General features: G+C 38.4%; 2 protein-coding genes across 3 annotated transcripts in view; one reads left to right on the top strand and one right to left on the bottom strand.

Moving 5' to 3' along the window:
* The window catches only part of LOC112052644 (uncharacterized), a 58,921-nt gene extending 51,855 nt beyond the window's left edge, over nt 1-7,066 (top strand). For both annotated transcript variants that reach the window (XM_052884527.1, XM_052884529.1), the window contains exon 13: nt 490-7,066. In XM_052884527.1, coding sequence (XP_052740487.1) covers nt 490-558 — 69 coding nt within the window. In that variant the 3' untranslated portion in view covers nt 559-7,066. The remainder of the gene's footprint in view (nt 1-489) is intronic.
* An 889-nt stretch (nt 7,067-7,955) lies between these two features.
* Nucleotides 7,956-12,530, bottom strand: LOC112052645 (heat shock 70 kDa protein cognate 4). The gene is made up of 3 exons (XM_024091819.2): nt 12,372-12,530; nt 10,579-10,783; nt 7,956-9,819 (listed from the first exon to the last, which is right to left on the bottom strand). Exons 2-3 carry the CDS (start codon nt 10,781-10,783, stop codon nt 8,066-8,068), a joined length of 1,959 nt encoding a protein of 652 aa, XP_023947587.1. The 5' UTR covers nt 12,372-12,530; the 3' UTR covers nt 7,956-8,065.
* Between the last annotated feature and the right edge of the window lie 3,036 nt (nt 12,531-15,566).

Here is a 15,566-nt window from a genome sequence, read left to right as displayed (position 1 = left end):
TCCCAGTAGCCAATAGGCGTAAGGCATGCACCTCCAACTTTCAAGTTACATTTTAAGAAATCAAATAACATGTGTCTTAAACTCAGACCAATTACAAAAGGACCTGACTCACTAGACGTTACCCCTCTGCCAAATATTAAGAATCAACGATCTAACGCGTTTATAAAACTGTTGATATAGAATCGATGTTTCATTGTAGTAATCGTTTTCGTCGTGTACATGACATAAAAAACGGTCAACAAGTTTACTAAAAGATTAAGTTACGTTTAATTTGTAAGTATTTCTGAGTTAATAATTGATTAACGGACAATTTTGTTTGTGAATTTGGGTGCGAAACTGTTCCATTTGTAATTGGTCTGAGGTCTCAAACGATGAAGGAAAAATATAGTGAGGAAACCGAAGCCCAGAGTTGTGATCCGAAACCATTTAAGCTAGCTGGAACGAGACAGTTGATCTACCTATATAACTTTATACCCTCAACCTCCCCAGCTGGTGACGAGCTCCGAGCAGCAGCTGCAAGGCGTGGACGGGCCGTGCTCCAGCTCATCGCTTTACTGACAGCAGCGATCCACGACCATTCGGTCGATGGATTCCCTGTCATCGGACGGCACGCCGGCCGTCGCTTGGATGTAGCTCCAAACAGTTTCGTGAAAATCCATCCACTATACAGGACTTTAGTCATTTGGGTAAAAAATGCGAACACAATTTCTTAGACGACGTTTTGGGCAGGACTTTCACCATTATGCATCCTTATCTCATCTTTGTGGTATTTGGTTAACCTGACTAGTTTATTGACACACCTATATAGGGGAGGATCTCCTATACTAATAGTAGAAGATTCGAATTAGAAACAACCTTCACCCATTAGTTTAATGGATAAAAAGTGTTTTAGAATATGTTAAAAAATATGTTGCGTGCTCTTGGTCAAATTATTTTTAACCACTATTAGCTATCGTTAATGATAGTTTAGGCAGCTTTTGAGGCAACCTACTCGCAACATATTGTTTAACATACTAATTTTGATATAAAATATTTTTCATCCATTAAACATGGGTGAAGGTCGTTTCTAATACGGATGATAGACATACAAAGCCCGTATTCGATTTTCTTCAAGCTACTTGAGAGGAACTCAACATTGCGCTCATGTAGGTCTTCTTTAGTTGAGTACTGTCTATTAATTACGTACCTTAGTTTATGACATCCTGTCCCATCTTGACTTTGACTAATTATTGTAAGTATACACTCTTTTACTCCTCGTAAAAGAGTATATGCCTACAGTTCAAGTTCAAATGTTACCTATGTCAGGTACCTATCAAGCTTTTGGATCATGATAATCCTGAGCTTTGATTGGAAAATACTGGGTATTTCTTTTTTTCAAGGAACTCTCAGATGCAGTCCAAAGTTGCGATGTATTTGGCGTTAAACCACCGTGTATCGAAGAGAGACGATAAACAAGCAATCCAGACTATAATAATTAATCGCTGAAGAATCCAATTTGTCATTGTCCGATTAATGATTCGAAGTCAGGACTCAGGACCAACAAACCAACCATAGACTAACCTCTAAACCATACCTTTAGACCTTTAGACCTGGTAGAATCTTTACAAATAGTCAACTGATGTTTCAAAAGTGCTTGTAAACTGAGCCTACTTGAATTTTGACCAAAGAGGCAGTTATTTACGCGTCTTTACCCATTTGACTAAAGCTTGTGTTATCATATGTACCTAGTGGATGAAATGGACGATTCATATTATGTAGAAGAATAATACGAGATCGAAGACTTTAGTAAATGACAATCACATGTGAACGCGTCCAACAGTGAAATGTTATTACCTCTAGAGCTATATACTATAGGCCTGTCTTGGCTAAGGCTAAGGCTTTTTTTCCAGCCGTATTTATCCCAGGCTAAACAAAAGTCACATCGATAACGTCAAATTGAATGTACCTACCTACCTATTTATATTATTCATACATAATTATAATAATGGAGAACATACATAATTAAAATAATGGAGTAAAATTATATTTAGATAAGTATTCCTAGTGTTTATTTACTTTTTTACATAGTTGATTAGATATAATGACCTTCGATTTAGCCTCAACTTCAAGTGTGTATATTATTAAATCATCATAATTGACAACTCATGTTCGGCTCACTGTTGACCACGAGTCTCCTCTCAAAATAAAAGGGGTTAGGCTAGTAGTCCACCACGCTGGCCCAATGCGGATTGGCAGACTTCACACATCTAGAGAATTGAGAAAATTCTCAGGTATGCAGGTTTCCTCAAGATGTTTTTCCTTCACCGTGATAATTAATTTCTTAAAGTATATTATTTAATATGGATAAATCCATAATACTGTTCAAATCATGTTAGTGATTTTTATTACTTTGGTTATAATTTGTAGCAACCGTAATGATTATAAAGACGTTCTTTGGAACCTTAAGTACACGTGGTAACATAATTATATGCCTACCAATTTTACAGATATTACACAATTTAACGTCATTGAAATAATAGATAGGTGTACATCACTATACCGAGCTTAATCTCATAACTCATACATCGCAATAATGCCTAGGCAAGAGTAAAATCTACGACCTAAGTGGTATTGTCTCTAGAGGAAATAAAATCTCACTGTCAGTAAACGCTTTGTCAGCGAATGAAGAAACGAAGAGCACAATAATAACAAAACTATATTATTTTATATAAATGAAATAACCCCTGAATGAAACGCCATATCGAAATAGATTAATAGACGTTTATTAAGTTTTTCTAAACAAAAATGTTTGACCATCCCAAAATGTTTATGTAAATTATAGAATAAGATTTCAGAATGTCCGTAATACATAGCCTTAAAGTTGATTGCACATTGCCGGAATAACCGCACGCAATAGAGTTTCTCATTTACATCTGCTAGCTGCAAGCTCTAGAGGACCGCACGATAACATCACCTAATATTTCCGTCAGTTCCATATTATGTACTAAAAATATTATTTTAGATAATAATAATTTAATTTATAATAATATTTTTATTATGTTCAGCGCATACCGACATTGTGCGATCGACTTAAAAATAGTACCTACAAAGAATTATAGAAAGAAAAATTAGATAAATTTTAATGAAGAAACCGCTCTAGTATAAGTTGAAATGAAAAAAATACTCACAAAACGCAGATATTTATTGTGATACATCACACTGTTCAATGTTGTATTGATGAAGGATTCGAAGAGAGAGAAAGGTTTAACTGATTAAAGATTTCTTAAAGGCTTTTCACACGTATCACGGTTCACGTGCGGTTGTATTGCGGCAGCATGTTGCAACTGTTAGGTATTATAATTAAAGTCTTATTAAATATTGTTTTTAAAATAATTGTATTAAATAATTTGTATTGTCAATATTTTCAATGATATTTTTGCTAGATTAATAAATAATTTAACAAAAACAAATTACCAAAGGAAAAGCAAAATTCAAATGAATATTTTTAAAATAAATCGCAGATTTTGACAACAAAATAGTCCAAAAGCACAAGAGGGGCTGCTATTTATAGTAAATAACAGATACTCGTAGTTGATTAGTTAGTAATATGCAACTTTTGTTACTAAGCTTGCGGTTGCCGCTGTTACAACCAAGTTTGATGCGTGAATATGTTGACATGTGCGAAGACATTGAGAGTTAAGGTTCGCACACATTGATTCTTTTATCCGTTTATGTCCAATTTGCACTCAACGGCAAAAACTTAAATGTGTGCGAAGCTTCATTGCGAATACACACTACTGTTAACCGCGGGTAAGATTTTACTTGTAAAGCCAGCTAAGAGCTACCTTTAACATTTCATTCACATCAATATGATAATAAGTTGGTCTCTTTTTAAGCTGTTAGTACAGATAACTCTCCTTTAACACATTAAACTTAGCCATATTATCTTTTTTTAATACGACCAGTTAGGTATTTCTGTGTAAGAACTGGCTACGACAAAAGGCCAGAACCACGGCCTTACGGTGACCAGTCATCAGTTTTTTTCGACCCCTTTACCCTTGAACTATTTAGGCAAATATGACATGTCCATTCCAAACTATTGACTTGCTGCAATGGAAATGAGGGTAGATTGAAATAAATACGTGAACTAAATTACCCGCGGATAAGTTCTGTAGTACGTTGTAGGCCTAGAACAATTTGATATAGAAAGGATGTGCTTAAAGCTTCTAGAAGGAGGCTTGCCCAACTTAGAATTAGGTGGATTATGTATCGATTAGGTAAAATAAGTGAATAATTGTAATAAAACGACTACATTTGTTAAAGCGCGTTAGATATATTATATAGTGTTACATAGAGTTAAATGTATTTGTTTGTGTATAAATATTTCGGGTAAAATCTAATGTATGGATGCAGTTTCAAACTGTGCATGAGTATCGTATGTAGTTCGGTGCATTGTACTTATATTTTTTATGTTTTTATATTAAACAGTACCTAACCTCTACTGTAAGGGCAACAACCATTTAAATGGACGGGCATTTGGTAGGCAGTATAATATCCCATCATTTCTTTTCATTTGTATAGATTGTTATTTTTAGTTACGTATCTTCTATACTTATAAAGCTGAAGAGTTTGTTTGTTTGTTTGTTTGATTGAACGCGATAATCTCTGGGACTACTGGTCCGATTTGAAAAATTCTTACAGTGTTAGATAGCTCATTTATCGAGGAAGGCTATAGGCTATATATTATCCCTGTATTTCTACGGGAACGGGAACCACGCGGGTGAAACCACGCGGCGTCAGCTAGTATCTAGATAATACTGCCAATCTTTCTTGCTTGCCAATCGAAAACTTCCTTATTTTGTTTTGGAATTAATATTTTAATTAATCAAAAGTAACATTAAAATTATCTACCATTGTAGTTAAATATTTACTTGCTAAGGAAACGGCCTAAAACATTTAGTAGATAGGTACACCCGTTTTGTATTCTGAGGTAGGTACCTGGCTTGGGTAAGTATGTTGGTTGAGACATTTTTATCTTGTAAATCGTGTATTTTATTATTTTGTACTCGCTGACGCTGCGCAGTTTCACCCGCGTGGTTCCCGTTCCCGTAAAGAATACGGGGATAATATAGCCTATAGCCTTCCTCGATAAAAGGACTATCTAACACTGAAAGAATTTTTCAAATTGGACCAGAGATAGTTGAGATTAGCGCGTTCAATCAAACAAACTCTTCAGCTTTATAATATTAGTATAGATTATGTAATAAAATATTGTAACATAATTTCGTAGATTTCATGTACTATCTATATATTTAACTGCTTTATCTGTGCTAACAATACTAACCTCAAAGACGTAGATTTCTCTGTAAAAAAAAACTCGTCTTAGGAAATGACCTACAAAACAATACCTTGCTTATTCAGCTACCTACCCAATGTTGTCTATTTTGTTTCTGAGATACCTATGTACACCATAATAAATAAATATACTTACTATAAACATGAAATGTTCTTCATTTAAAATGGTATCAAGTAATTGTAAGTTTGTTATCTTATTTTTAAATTTATAAAACGTAAAATATTTGAACTAGGTAGGTCGAAATTTATTTGTTCATATACAGGAGTGCAGCAAATTGTATAAATGATTAGGCGCCTGTGTCAGATTTTTCAGCAATTTTTCATGGCTTATTTATTGATATTTTAAATTTCTATTATTAATTATTATTACCTAACTAGGCTTCACCCGCGTAGTTCACGTTCCCGGAATGAAATATAACCCATGACACTCACAAATAACGTGGCTTTATTCTAGTAAAAGAATTTTCAAAATGGGTTACGTAGATCCAGAGATTTGCGCCTGTATAATATTAGTAGTTAAAGATTACTAATAAGCAGTGTTACCAGTTGGGTCTTGTTAGAAGTTACCCGACATATTAAAAAAGTAACCTTTTTTTAGTAAAAAGTAACCTTTTCACTAACTACTCTTGCTTTTTGTGTTCCACAGCATGGCTAAACCACCATTTCAGCCTCTGGGGGCTACAGTAATTTTGTTTTTTTTTTAACCGACTTCCAAAAAGGAGGAGTTTCTACGTTCGGCTGTATGTATGTTTTTTAATATCTGTCTGTTACAAATACTAGCCAAGTACTAAATTACTATAAACCGAAGGAGATTTTACTCGTAAATAGTACTACTACTCGTAAATATCTTAAGTAAGGCCCTGATTGTTTGCCCTCATGCCCTCCTCATTTAAAAAACAATTGACGTGAATAATACTTAATTCATACTTCTTTTTTTTAAGAAATTCAATGTGACTGCAACTTACTTATTTCACAACGTCAATTGTAACATCTTCATATAAAGTGAGATTGACACAGAAACATCGATGAGTTCATGAGCACTTGTCCGCATTTCTTAATTTAACGACCGTTCTGTTTTAGGTATACGAAATTGCAAGTTAATTCTAGAAAATCCGAAAAACACGTAAAAGTAACCTTTTTATTAATGTAACCTAAAAGTTACCAATGCAGTCAAAAAATCACCTAAAAGGTTACAAAAGTAACCTTCTGGCAACACTGCTAATAAGTGACCCTGCAGTATTGCTTTAGCAGCATGACTTTGCCGATAGAACTATTAGACAAATTAGAAAATATGAAATCGAGTTGTGCTGAGCATCGAACCCGAGACCTCTTGGTTTTGAGCAAGACTGCTACTGTATAATGCGATAATAATAAAGCTGGCTACGCAGTACCTACGCAGTTGATTCGCTAATGGACATACAAAAGATTTTACCCGTAATGATAATACTTTTATGTTGACGAAAAAACATTTAGCACTATGGTTTTGCCTTTGTACAAAATTTTGTTATAAAATTACATTAATTAGCTGTTATATATGTACTTACAGTAAGACAAATCGAATAATGGCGGTGGAAAGTTTTGTATTCCTAATTTAAAAGTATTATATTAAGTACTTGGGCTATTTTGAATACGGTGTTAGATAGGCTACCCGCATTATTTGATGAGTTGTATTGTAACTGTAAGCCAAAGTGTTACGTTAATAAAACAAAATAAATGTTATTTGTATAAATAATGTTGTGGTTTTACTTTACTAACACTAAACAAACTAACTAAACTGACTAACATTTATTTCCAACTATGCACTTAGTACTCGTGTAACGTAAGTTACCTATGTACTTTATTTCACTTAAAGCACATTAATATATATATATATGTATGTATCTGTACCACAGTACAATAGTATACTGTGGCTTTACTCTGCTTACAGTTCGTAGATTTGAGCACAATTAGCTACTTACATGTCAAGATTATAAAGTCTACTAACATCGTAACTGTAAAGCAGATTACCTAGGAGTCATCATTTACATACTTTTTCCGTGAGAAAATCGGTAAAATCTTTCATTTATAAGCAAAACGAAACAACAGAACCCTTCTAAGATCACTTTCTTGTCCATAGTCTGTCAAAACCCTGTATTTCGCGAATGCGTGAGGTATCAATTGAAAGCCGTATACTACAGGTCTAACGATTTCATGAAGTTGAGAATAAAATCAAACTTCAAGTTTACGTAAAAAAATATACGGCAAAATTTATTATGCTGAATAAACCATAATAAATTTTGCATATTTAGACACCCAGGAAATCTAAACTCATTGGGTACTTTCCGTAATCCCGTTGACTATCAATTGGTGAAAACCGCATGAAAATCCGTTCATTAGTTCTCAAGTTTATCTAGTATAGACATATATGCGGCGGAGGGCTATTTATGTACTTATGTATAGATTCCTTTTAATTTTTTAGATATAGTCTATAATTTTTTGTGCGAAAATAAAGCCTTTAAAATTTCTCTCATCCTAATTTCAGCAATGATCCTTCACATGAAGATTCTTGCACCGTTATAATTTTTTAGAAGTCATAAATCTATTGTGAAAAAGGGACTAAAAATTCAAGTAAAACCAAACAGTACCATTCAATTATGTTAATTTATTTAAGTTGACTGAACTTTGGACAACACAAATAAGACAGATGGATTCAATAACTCAATGGGTAACTGTAGAAGTTTGGAATGTTTGTTTAGTCGACCTCCTCGATGGTGGGGCCTGCGCCGCCGCCGGGCGCCGCGCCGCCGGCTCCGGGCGCGCCGCCGGGGAAGCCGGGCATGCCACCGGGCATCCCACCGGGCGCGCCGCCGGCCCCCTGGTACATCTTGGTGATGATGGGGTTGCAGACTCCCTCCAGCTCCTTCTGCTTGTGCTCGTACTCCTCCTTGTCGGCCAGCTGGTTGGAGTCCAGCCACTTGATGGTGTCGTTGCACTTGTCCAGGATGGTCTGCTTGTCGGCGTCCGACAGCTTGTCCTTCAGCTTGTCGTCCTCCATGGTGGACTTCATGTTGAAGCAGTACGACTCCAGCGCGTTCTTGGCCTGGATGGTCTCCTTCTGCTTGTCGTCCTCGTTGCGGTACTTCTCCGCGTCGTTGACCATGCGCTCGATCTCCTCCTTGGAGAGCCGGCCCTTGTCGTTGGTGATGGTGATCTTGTTCTCCTTGTTGGTGGACTTCTCCACGGCCGACACGTTGAGGATGCCGTTGGCGTCGATGTCGAACGTGACCTCGATCTGCGGCACGCCGCGCGGCGCGGGCGGGATGCCCGTCAGCTCGAACTTGCCGAGCAGGTTGTTGTCCTTGGTCATGGCGCGCTCGCCCTCGAACACTTGGATGAGCACTCCGGGCTGGTTGTCGGAGTACGTGGTGAAGGTCTGCGTCTGCTTGGTGGGGATGGTGGTGTTGCGCTTGATGAGCACGGTCATGACACCGCCCGCGGTCTCGATACCGAGCGACAGCGGCGTCACGTCCAGCAGCAACAGGTCTTGCACCTCCTCGGACTTGTCGCCGTGCAGGATGGCGGCCTGCACCGCGGCGCCGTACGCGACGGCCTCGTCGGGGTTGATGGACTTGTTCAGCTCCTTGCCATTGAAGAAGTCTTGCAGGAGCTTCTGCACCTTGGGAATACGGGTGGAGCCGCCGACCAGGACGATGTCGTGGATCTGAGATTTGTCCATCTTAGCGTCACGAATGGACTTCTCTACTGGCTCCATGGTGGATCTGAAGAGGTCGGCGTTCAACTCTTCGAAGCGAGCCCTGGTGATTGAGGTGTAGAAATCGATACCTTCGAAGAGGGAATCGATTTCAATGCTCGCCTGTGTGGAGGAGGACAGGGTTCTCTTTGCTCTCTCGCAAGCTGTGCGCAGCCTACGGAGCGCCCTCTTGTTGGTGGTGAGGTCCTTCTTGTATTTCCTCTTGAACTCCTGCACGAAGTGGTTGACCATGCGGTTGTCGAAGTCTTCACCTCCCAAGTGCGTGTCGCCAGCGGTCGACTTCACTTCGAAGATACCATCCTCGATGGTCAGGATGGACACGTCGAAGGTGCCGCCGCCGAGGTCAAAAATAAGGACATTGCGTTCTCCAGCTCCCTTCTTGTCTAGACCGTACGCAATCGCAGCAGCAGTAGGCTCGTTAATGATTCGGAGAACATTCAGGCCAGAGATGGTACCTGCATCTTTCGTGGCCTGTCTTTGTGAGTCGTTAAAGTACGCTGGAACTGTAACTACTGCATTCTGCACCGCTTTACCGAGGTAAGCCTCGGCTGTTTCCTTCATCTTTGTGAGTACCATTGAGCTCACTTCTTCAGGGAAGAAGGTCTTGTCTTCACCTTTGTACTGAACTTTAATCTTTGGTTTGCCTCCATCACTGACCACTTCAAATGGCCAATGTTTCATGTCAGCTTGCACGGTGGTGTCCTCAAACTTGCGGCCAATGAGTCGTTTGGCATCTGTAACAAGTAGACACTAAGGTTACTTACTGCAATTGCAAACCACATAAATGTTTAAATATTACTAAAGTGTTCTCAGATTATTGATCTCATTCACTTTGTTCAGAGACTCTAGTCTAGTATATTGGTTATCATCATAAAGGATCTATTTGTATAGAATAGTTGCAACATAACCGGTAATGAGATATTAATTACTAATGTGAGTAGACACGTCAATGCCACCACACACACAGACTTGTAAAAAATCCAAGCAATGACTCATTATACCTTGCAACACCATTTAAAGTCAAGGAAGTCTGATTATCTTTAAACCATACATGGCCAATTAATTATATTTTAACCTCTGTGTAAGTTTCAAGAAAATAGCAGGGTGAACATGGAAAATTCAAATCATTCAACAAATTATGTACTTGTTACCTATGTATGAATACAAAATATAAGGAAACATTACAGGCAAAACAAAAATAAAATATGACTCAAAGTGATAAGTTAACTTGATAACAACTTGACATTTACACTATTATCTAAGATTGACCAGGCACAAGTCAGCTATCTTTATCTTGTGAGGGAAAGTGGCATTTGTGAAGAGAATAACAATTATTGGTCAACATTGGTCTATTTTTAATCTGAAGAAATGATTTGGGTGCACATCTTGGGGCATACTGATGAATATTGCTTTCACAAATGAAGAAATTAGCCTGCTGCTTGTCTTATCCTATGGCTGTAAAAAAAAAGAAAGTGTCCAATATGAAGACTCACCGAAAATTGTGTTGTTGGGGTTCATTGCCACCTGGTTCTTGGCAGCATCGCCGATGAGACGCTCTGTGTCTGTGAACGCGACATATGAGGGTGTGGTCCTGTTGCCCTGGTCGTTGGCGATGATCTCCACCTTCCCATGCTGGAACACTCCCACGCAGGAGTAGGTGGTTCCCAGGTCAATACCTACCGCAGGTGCTTTAGCCATCTGGAACAATAAATTTTGAATGAGCTAAATAAGACCTATGCAATGTGGTAGCGAGTGAGAACTTGTAAATAAGATTATATGAAGTATAGTATGAAGTGCGTGCCACTGCATACCAGTGGCACGCACTTCATACATGCATTAAAGCACTGCATACCCTAACTAACTAAAAAATTATTTGGTAATGCTTATCCAATACACATTTTCCCAGTTTCATTACATTGACTTACTAGTGCATACCCTGATCTACAACCTTATGCACGCCCCAGCAGTGCACACCTATTATAATATTTACAAGCTGGTTTTGAGAAGGCCTTTGTAAAGTACCTTGATTTTTCACCTTCTGTTAACCATAATCCTATACAATACATTATTACATAATACGTACAGAGTACAGTGGTATCAATGCTAACAGCTGTTTTTTTTCGTAAAAACTTTCGAATAAATCAGTCGCGTGGGCGAGCAAGCTATTTTCAGTCCAGAAGTATTCAGTAATAGAAATAATGACGCTTCTTACTTAACTCAAGGTGTTGACTATTTTAATGTTTTATGTAAATTGATATTAAGATTAGAAACGTCCTTAGTAACTACTACCTACACAAACAAATACTACAAAATGGAAAATTATTATTAATTTCTCAAATCTCAATACAGGTGTTACTAATGAGTCACGCGTCAATGATATCCCCCCTATTTACACTCATCACAAGTGTGAACAATTTATAATATATATTACATAGAAGTACAAGCGCTCTTAATATATCAGAGAATCTTAAAGCGGCCTAACCTATGATAAAGGTTTTTTGTTGCATTCTATTCTGAAGTAGCTTCGAGTAAAAACCGAAGTATGTACCTGCCTCGATACAGTCAAATATTAAAAATTATAGACAGACTAAGATATTAGAATAAGCCGTCTAATAGCGTAAGCGGTAAATGCGTTTTTTTAGAACAATCAACGCGGCGATAGGGTGCGGCAAAGCATCCTCGAACAACGGAAATATGCCCAAATTACGACATTTTGAAGATATTTTCAACCATTATTGAGTTTAGCACAGCGTATCTATAGATTTGAGGTCGATGCTTGCAGTTGTAAGTATATTCAGCCTGATATTACTGATAGCAAACTATCAAAGCAAAGTGCTGTCATGCGGTTAACGCATGGACGCCATAACGCATTATCGATCGGTGGAACTTTCCCGAACGATGAAGAACAATGCGCGTTTATAGGGAAACCTGTGATAATAGGAAAGCGACAACGTTGATAGTTATATCGTAAATCGTCATGGTTCTAAAATAAAATGGGTGCAACCACGTGCGACAATTGCATGGTCAAGTTTTTTACTACTCAGAAGTCTGTAATGGGCGTCAGATGATAGTTATTGTACAGAATAGCAATTTCAATACGCGGTTCAAGGTGTTAATGACTTCGGAAAAAGAATGAGTCATCAGAAAAGTACAAGGAACTCAAGGAAGTACCGCATCATAGACGCCCAACTGTTTAACAAAGAGGAATCCACACGATAATTACAAATAAAAGTAGTTATAATGAGATAGAAGTTACTAAACTTAAAACCTAAAAATGAATACTCACTGTTTTATCTTAATGTAGAACTTCAGTAGACTTAAATAGTACACTCAGCAAAGGTGCGCGATCGCGGCCTCTTATTACGACAGTTTTCAATAAAATGGTAGATTAAATTGGCGGCTGACGCATTTGAAGCAATATAAAGGCAAGCGCGTAATTGGTAGACGTCACTCGCGTTTTCTGGAATATTCTTTGACGTCAGCCAATAGAAATGAAGTTTTTCTCCCGCGCTTAAAGCTTATTGGTGGAAAAATTTAATTCCAGAGAGCAACGCTCTCGAACTTTGCCGAAATGTCACGATTGTTCGAACTGTCAGCTGCTAGGGCTGTTTATGTATCGATATAAATCATGTCGATTACATTTTTTTTAAATCAAAGTTCTAGCGACTGAAGCAATCTAGCATAAGTTTATGTTATTTATATGTATTTAGTCAGGAAGTGTAAAAACTATATATTCATAAATCTATAATGGAGTTAAAGATAAAATTGTGCACGTGTGTGCTCAGTTTTGTAACCTATTTGGATCACTTTTTGCGGTGATGTTGTAGGGACGTAACCGATCCATAGTATAAAATTATCTTTGTAGAATGGACGTTGAAAGGGAGAGCTAAAAAAGTATACTTCAATAATTGTGTGGTCCAAGGCACTCTCTGGTTTTTTTTTTTTTTGTAAACAGGACTATAAGTTATTACCTTACAGGACTATAATTATAAATATATTGTTACGAAATAGAGTTCGAGGATTTGGAATTAAACACCTGGTGACTCGTTTGAGACTTTATTCCACTCCTTAATCGAAGTATATATACACACTTTCAACCGTAGGCAATTCGTTGTCCAAAATCGTAGCCAAGTTCACTATTGCTGAACTCGGTTACGTCACTTGTGTCGCTAGTAACACTTGATGTTATTTCGTTTCGCTCTGAAAGACAACTGCCCTGAGCGACGAATGGGTCTTCCACGGTAACCCTCACGGCTCACGGGGTAATAGTGATCGGGGCGTTGGCCTCTCTCTGTGATGCTCGACGCCGCCTGCAACGACAGGCGGGGCGCTGGGTAGGACCCGTTTAGGTCCGTGGTGTCAACAATGGGTTCATCAGATCCGGTGCTATCTTGCTGCATCGCGATCGAGCTCGCAGATATCGCGGGCGGTCTGCGGAACTGTGACAGAGTGGTAAATCCTCGTGGTGCTTCACCCACTGCTCAGCGAGGTCGAGCTCGCCGGAGAAACTCCGTCGATGGTATGGCGCGATACCTCGCAAGTGCTGGGATCGCGCTCCGTCATCAACATTGAGATGCTCAGGCGGCGAATGTGGTCATCCAGGCTCTCTATGTTCAGATCTCTGGAGATGGCCTGGTTTCGTATGTAGTTAGTAGTAGTAGGTTAGTTAGTTAGTTAGTAGTAGGTTAGTGACTGCTGCGCTCGTAGCGATTTGCGGCCCGACTCGCAGACCAGCGCGTACCACGCTGGGGCCGCGTATGTAAGGCGCGTGCGGATGTATACTTTGTAGATGCCCAGCTTCGCACGGAGAGGCAGATGAGACGCTAGCACAGGGCGCAAGAGGCTCCGTGCGGCACGCGTCTGCGTGACCACATTTTTCACGTGGTGTCGCATGGAGAGATTCCTGTCTATGGTCACTCCGAGGTATTTAGCCGTCGGGGACCATTCGACAGCCTCATCCATTAGTGACACCGGGGGCGGTAGGTGGGATCGCCCTATGTAGATCGCCTGGGTTTTCGCCACGTTAAAAGCCTGAGCACCGCGCCGGTCGCGTATTTATATCCATTACAATGATTCTATACTATTCTGGTAACGCCTACAAGCGTGTTATTTGTTCCACATAATTCGACAAAAAAAAAACAATAACAAAACAGAACGCGATATAAACAACTCCAATGGTAAATAACCCGATATGAGCGAGCGATTATGAACCCTAAGTCTCTAGGCTTCTCCGTGACAAGCCTAGAGACTTAGGGTTCATAATCACTAGACAATAATGTATTCAGTGAAACGTATAATTTCCTCCTTTTTAATTTTGCTACCAGCTATATGAAATAACATTTATCGATAGTAGTAGCACATCACTCTTAGTCGGACATAGACAATATTTAGATACAGTAAACCATAAACAGCTGTAGTACAGATAATAATCGAACATGTCACGCATATGAATTAAACTAATTAACCCTTGACTTGACTACGTGGAGGGAGATTTTGAATTTTTGACTACAATCTGATTGTAAGTGATGATGCAATCTATTATGGTTAGTGTTTAGTGGGCTAACTTTTTATGAGTAATCGTAGGGTGAAAATCCGGTTTCTACACGACATCGTACCAGATTGATAAATCGCTTAGCGGTACGTCGGCCGGTAGGGTTGTGACTAGCCACCGCCGAAGACTCCCACCAGCGATTTTCAATTGCGTCCATAATGTGCCACCACTATTGCTCAACACATTATTATGAAATCATAAATTATTAACACTGAAATTACAAAAATACATATTCTTGTTAATTTCATTATTTTTTTGTAACTTTTTTTCCAGCTTTTATCAGCGCGTAATCGTAGATAGGTACCTACTATCACTAACATTCACTGTAGGTGCAAAAATGCTTTGCCTGCCCAGGATTCATGACGTATCTGTATTGGAGAAGGAATTTTCCATTTTTTACAATTTGTGCGTATAATGCTTAGCCTAGTCAAAAGCTTTGTGCACGCCATTAAGTCAGTAGCGTGCGGTTCATAGATGCAAAAATGTACTGCTTACCCATAAGTGGCATGAATTTTGAATAGAATTTTCCATTTTGTACGAATCCCAGGTATAGTGCATACATTAGGTAAATATCTTATGCACGCCACTACATTAGGTACCTACCTACTTCACTAATCTGTGGTAGAGGTTTCTGTGGGTATCATGATTTGAACATAGTATTTGTTAGAAAGCTGATTTCTGAAGGTTCTTACCAATGCAGTGTCAATGCACTATAAATTATAATGATCAAGCTAATACGAAGATATCAGCTTTTTCCGTTAGGACAACTGGATATTATAAACAAAAATTTGCAAAATTTCACATCTTGTAGATTTTTCAAAATTTTGTGTGTTAAGTATTTTGACAATTAACATGGCATAGGTTTATAACAATTCACTTCTTATTTAAAACAAAACAATATTCTGGTAGATAAAAAAAAAAACATGAACA

Source organism: Bicyclus anynana, chromosome 12, assembly GCF_947172395.1.
Source record: "Bicyclus anynana chromosome 12, ilBicAnyn1.1, whole genome shotgun sequence".
Taxonomy (NCBI): Eukaryota; Metazoa; Arthropoda; class Insecta; order Lepidoptera; family Nymphalidae; genus Bicyclus; species Bicyclus anynana.
The sequence above is the reverse complement of the archived record's forward strand: the minus strand, read 5'-3'. Positions and strand labels throughout refer to the sequence as shown.

Excerpts from the sequence above, each read along its gene's own strand:
- LOC112052645 (XM_024091819.2), bottom strand. The coding sequence starts at position 10,783 with ATGGCTAAAGCACCTGCGGTAGGTATTGACCTGGGAACCACCTACTCC. Across the intron at positions 9,820-10,578 it reads CCCCAACAACACAATTTTCG|ATGCCAAACGACTCATTGGC; the intron begins GTGAGTCTTCAT and ends TACTTGTTACAG.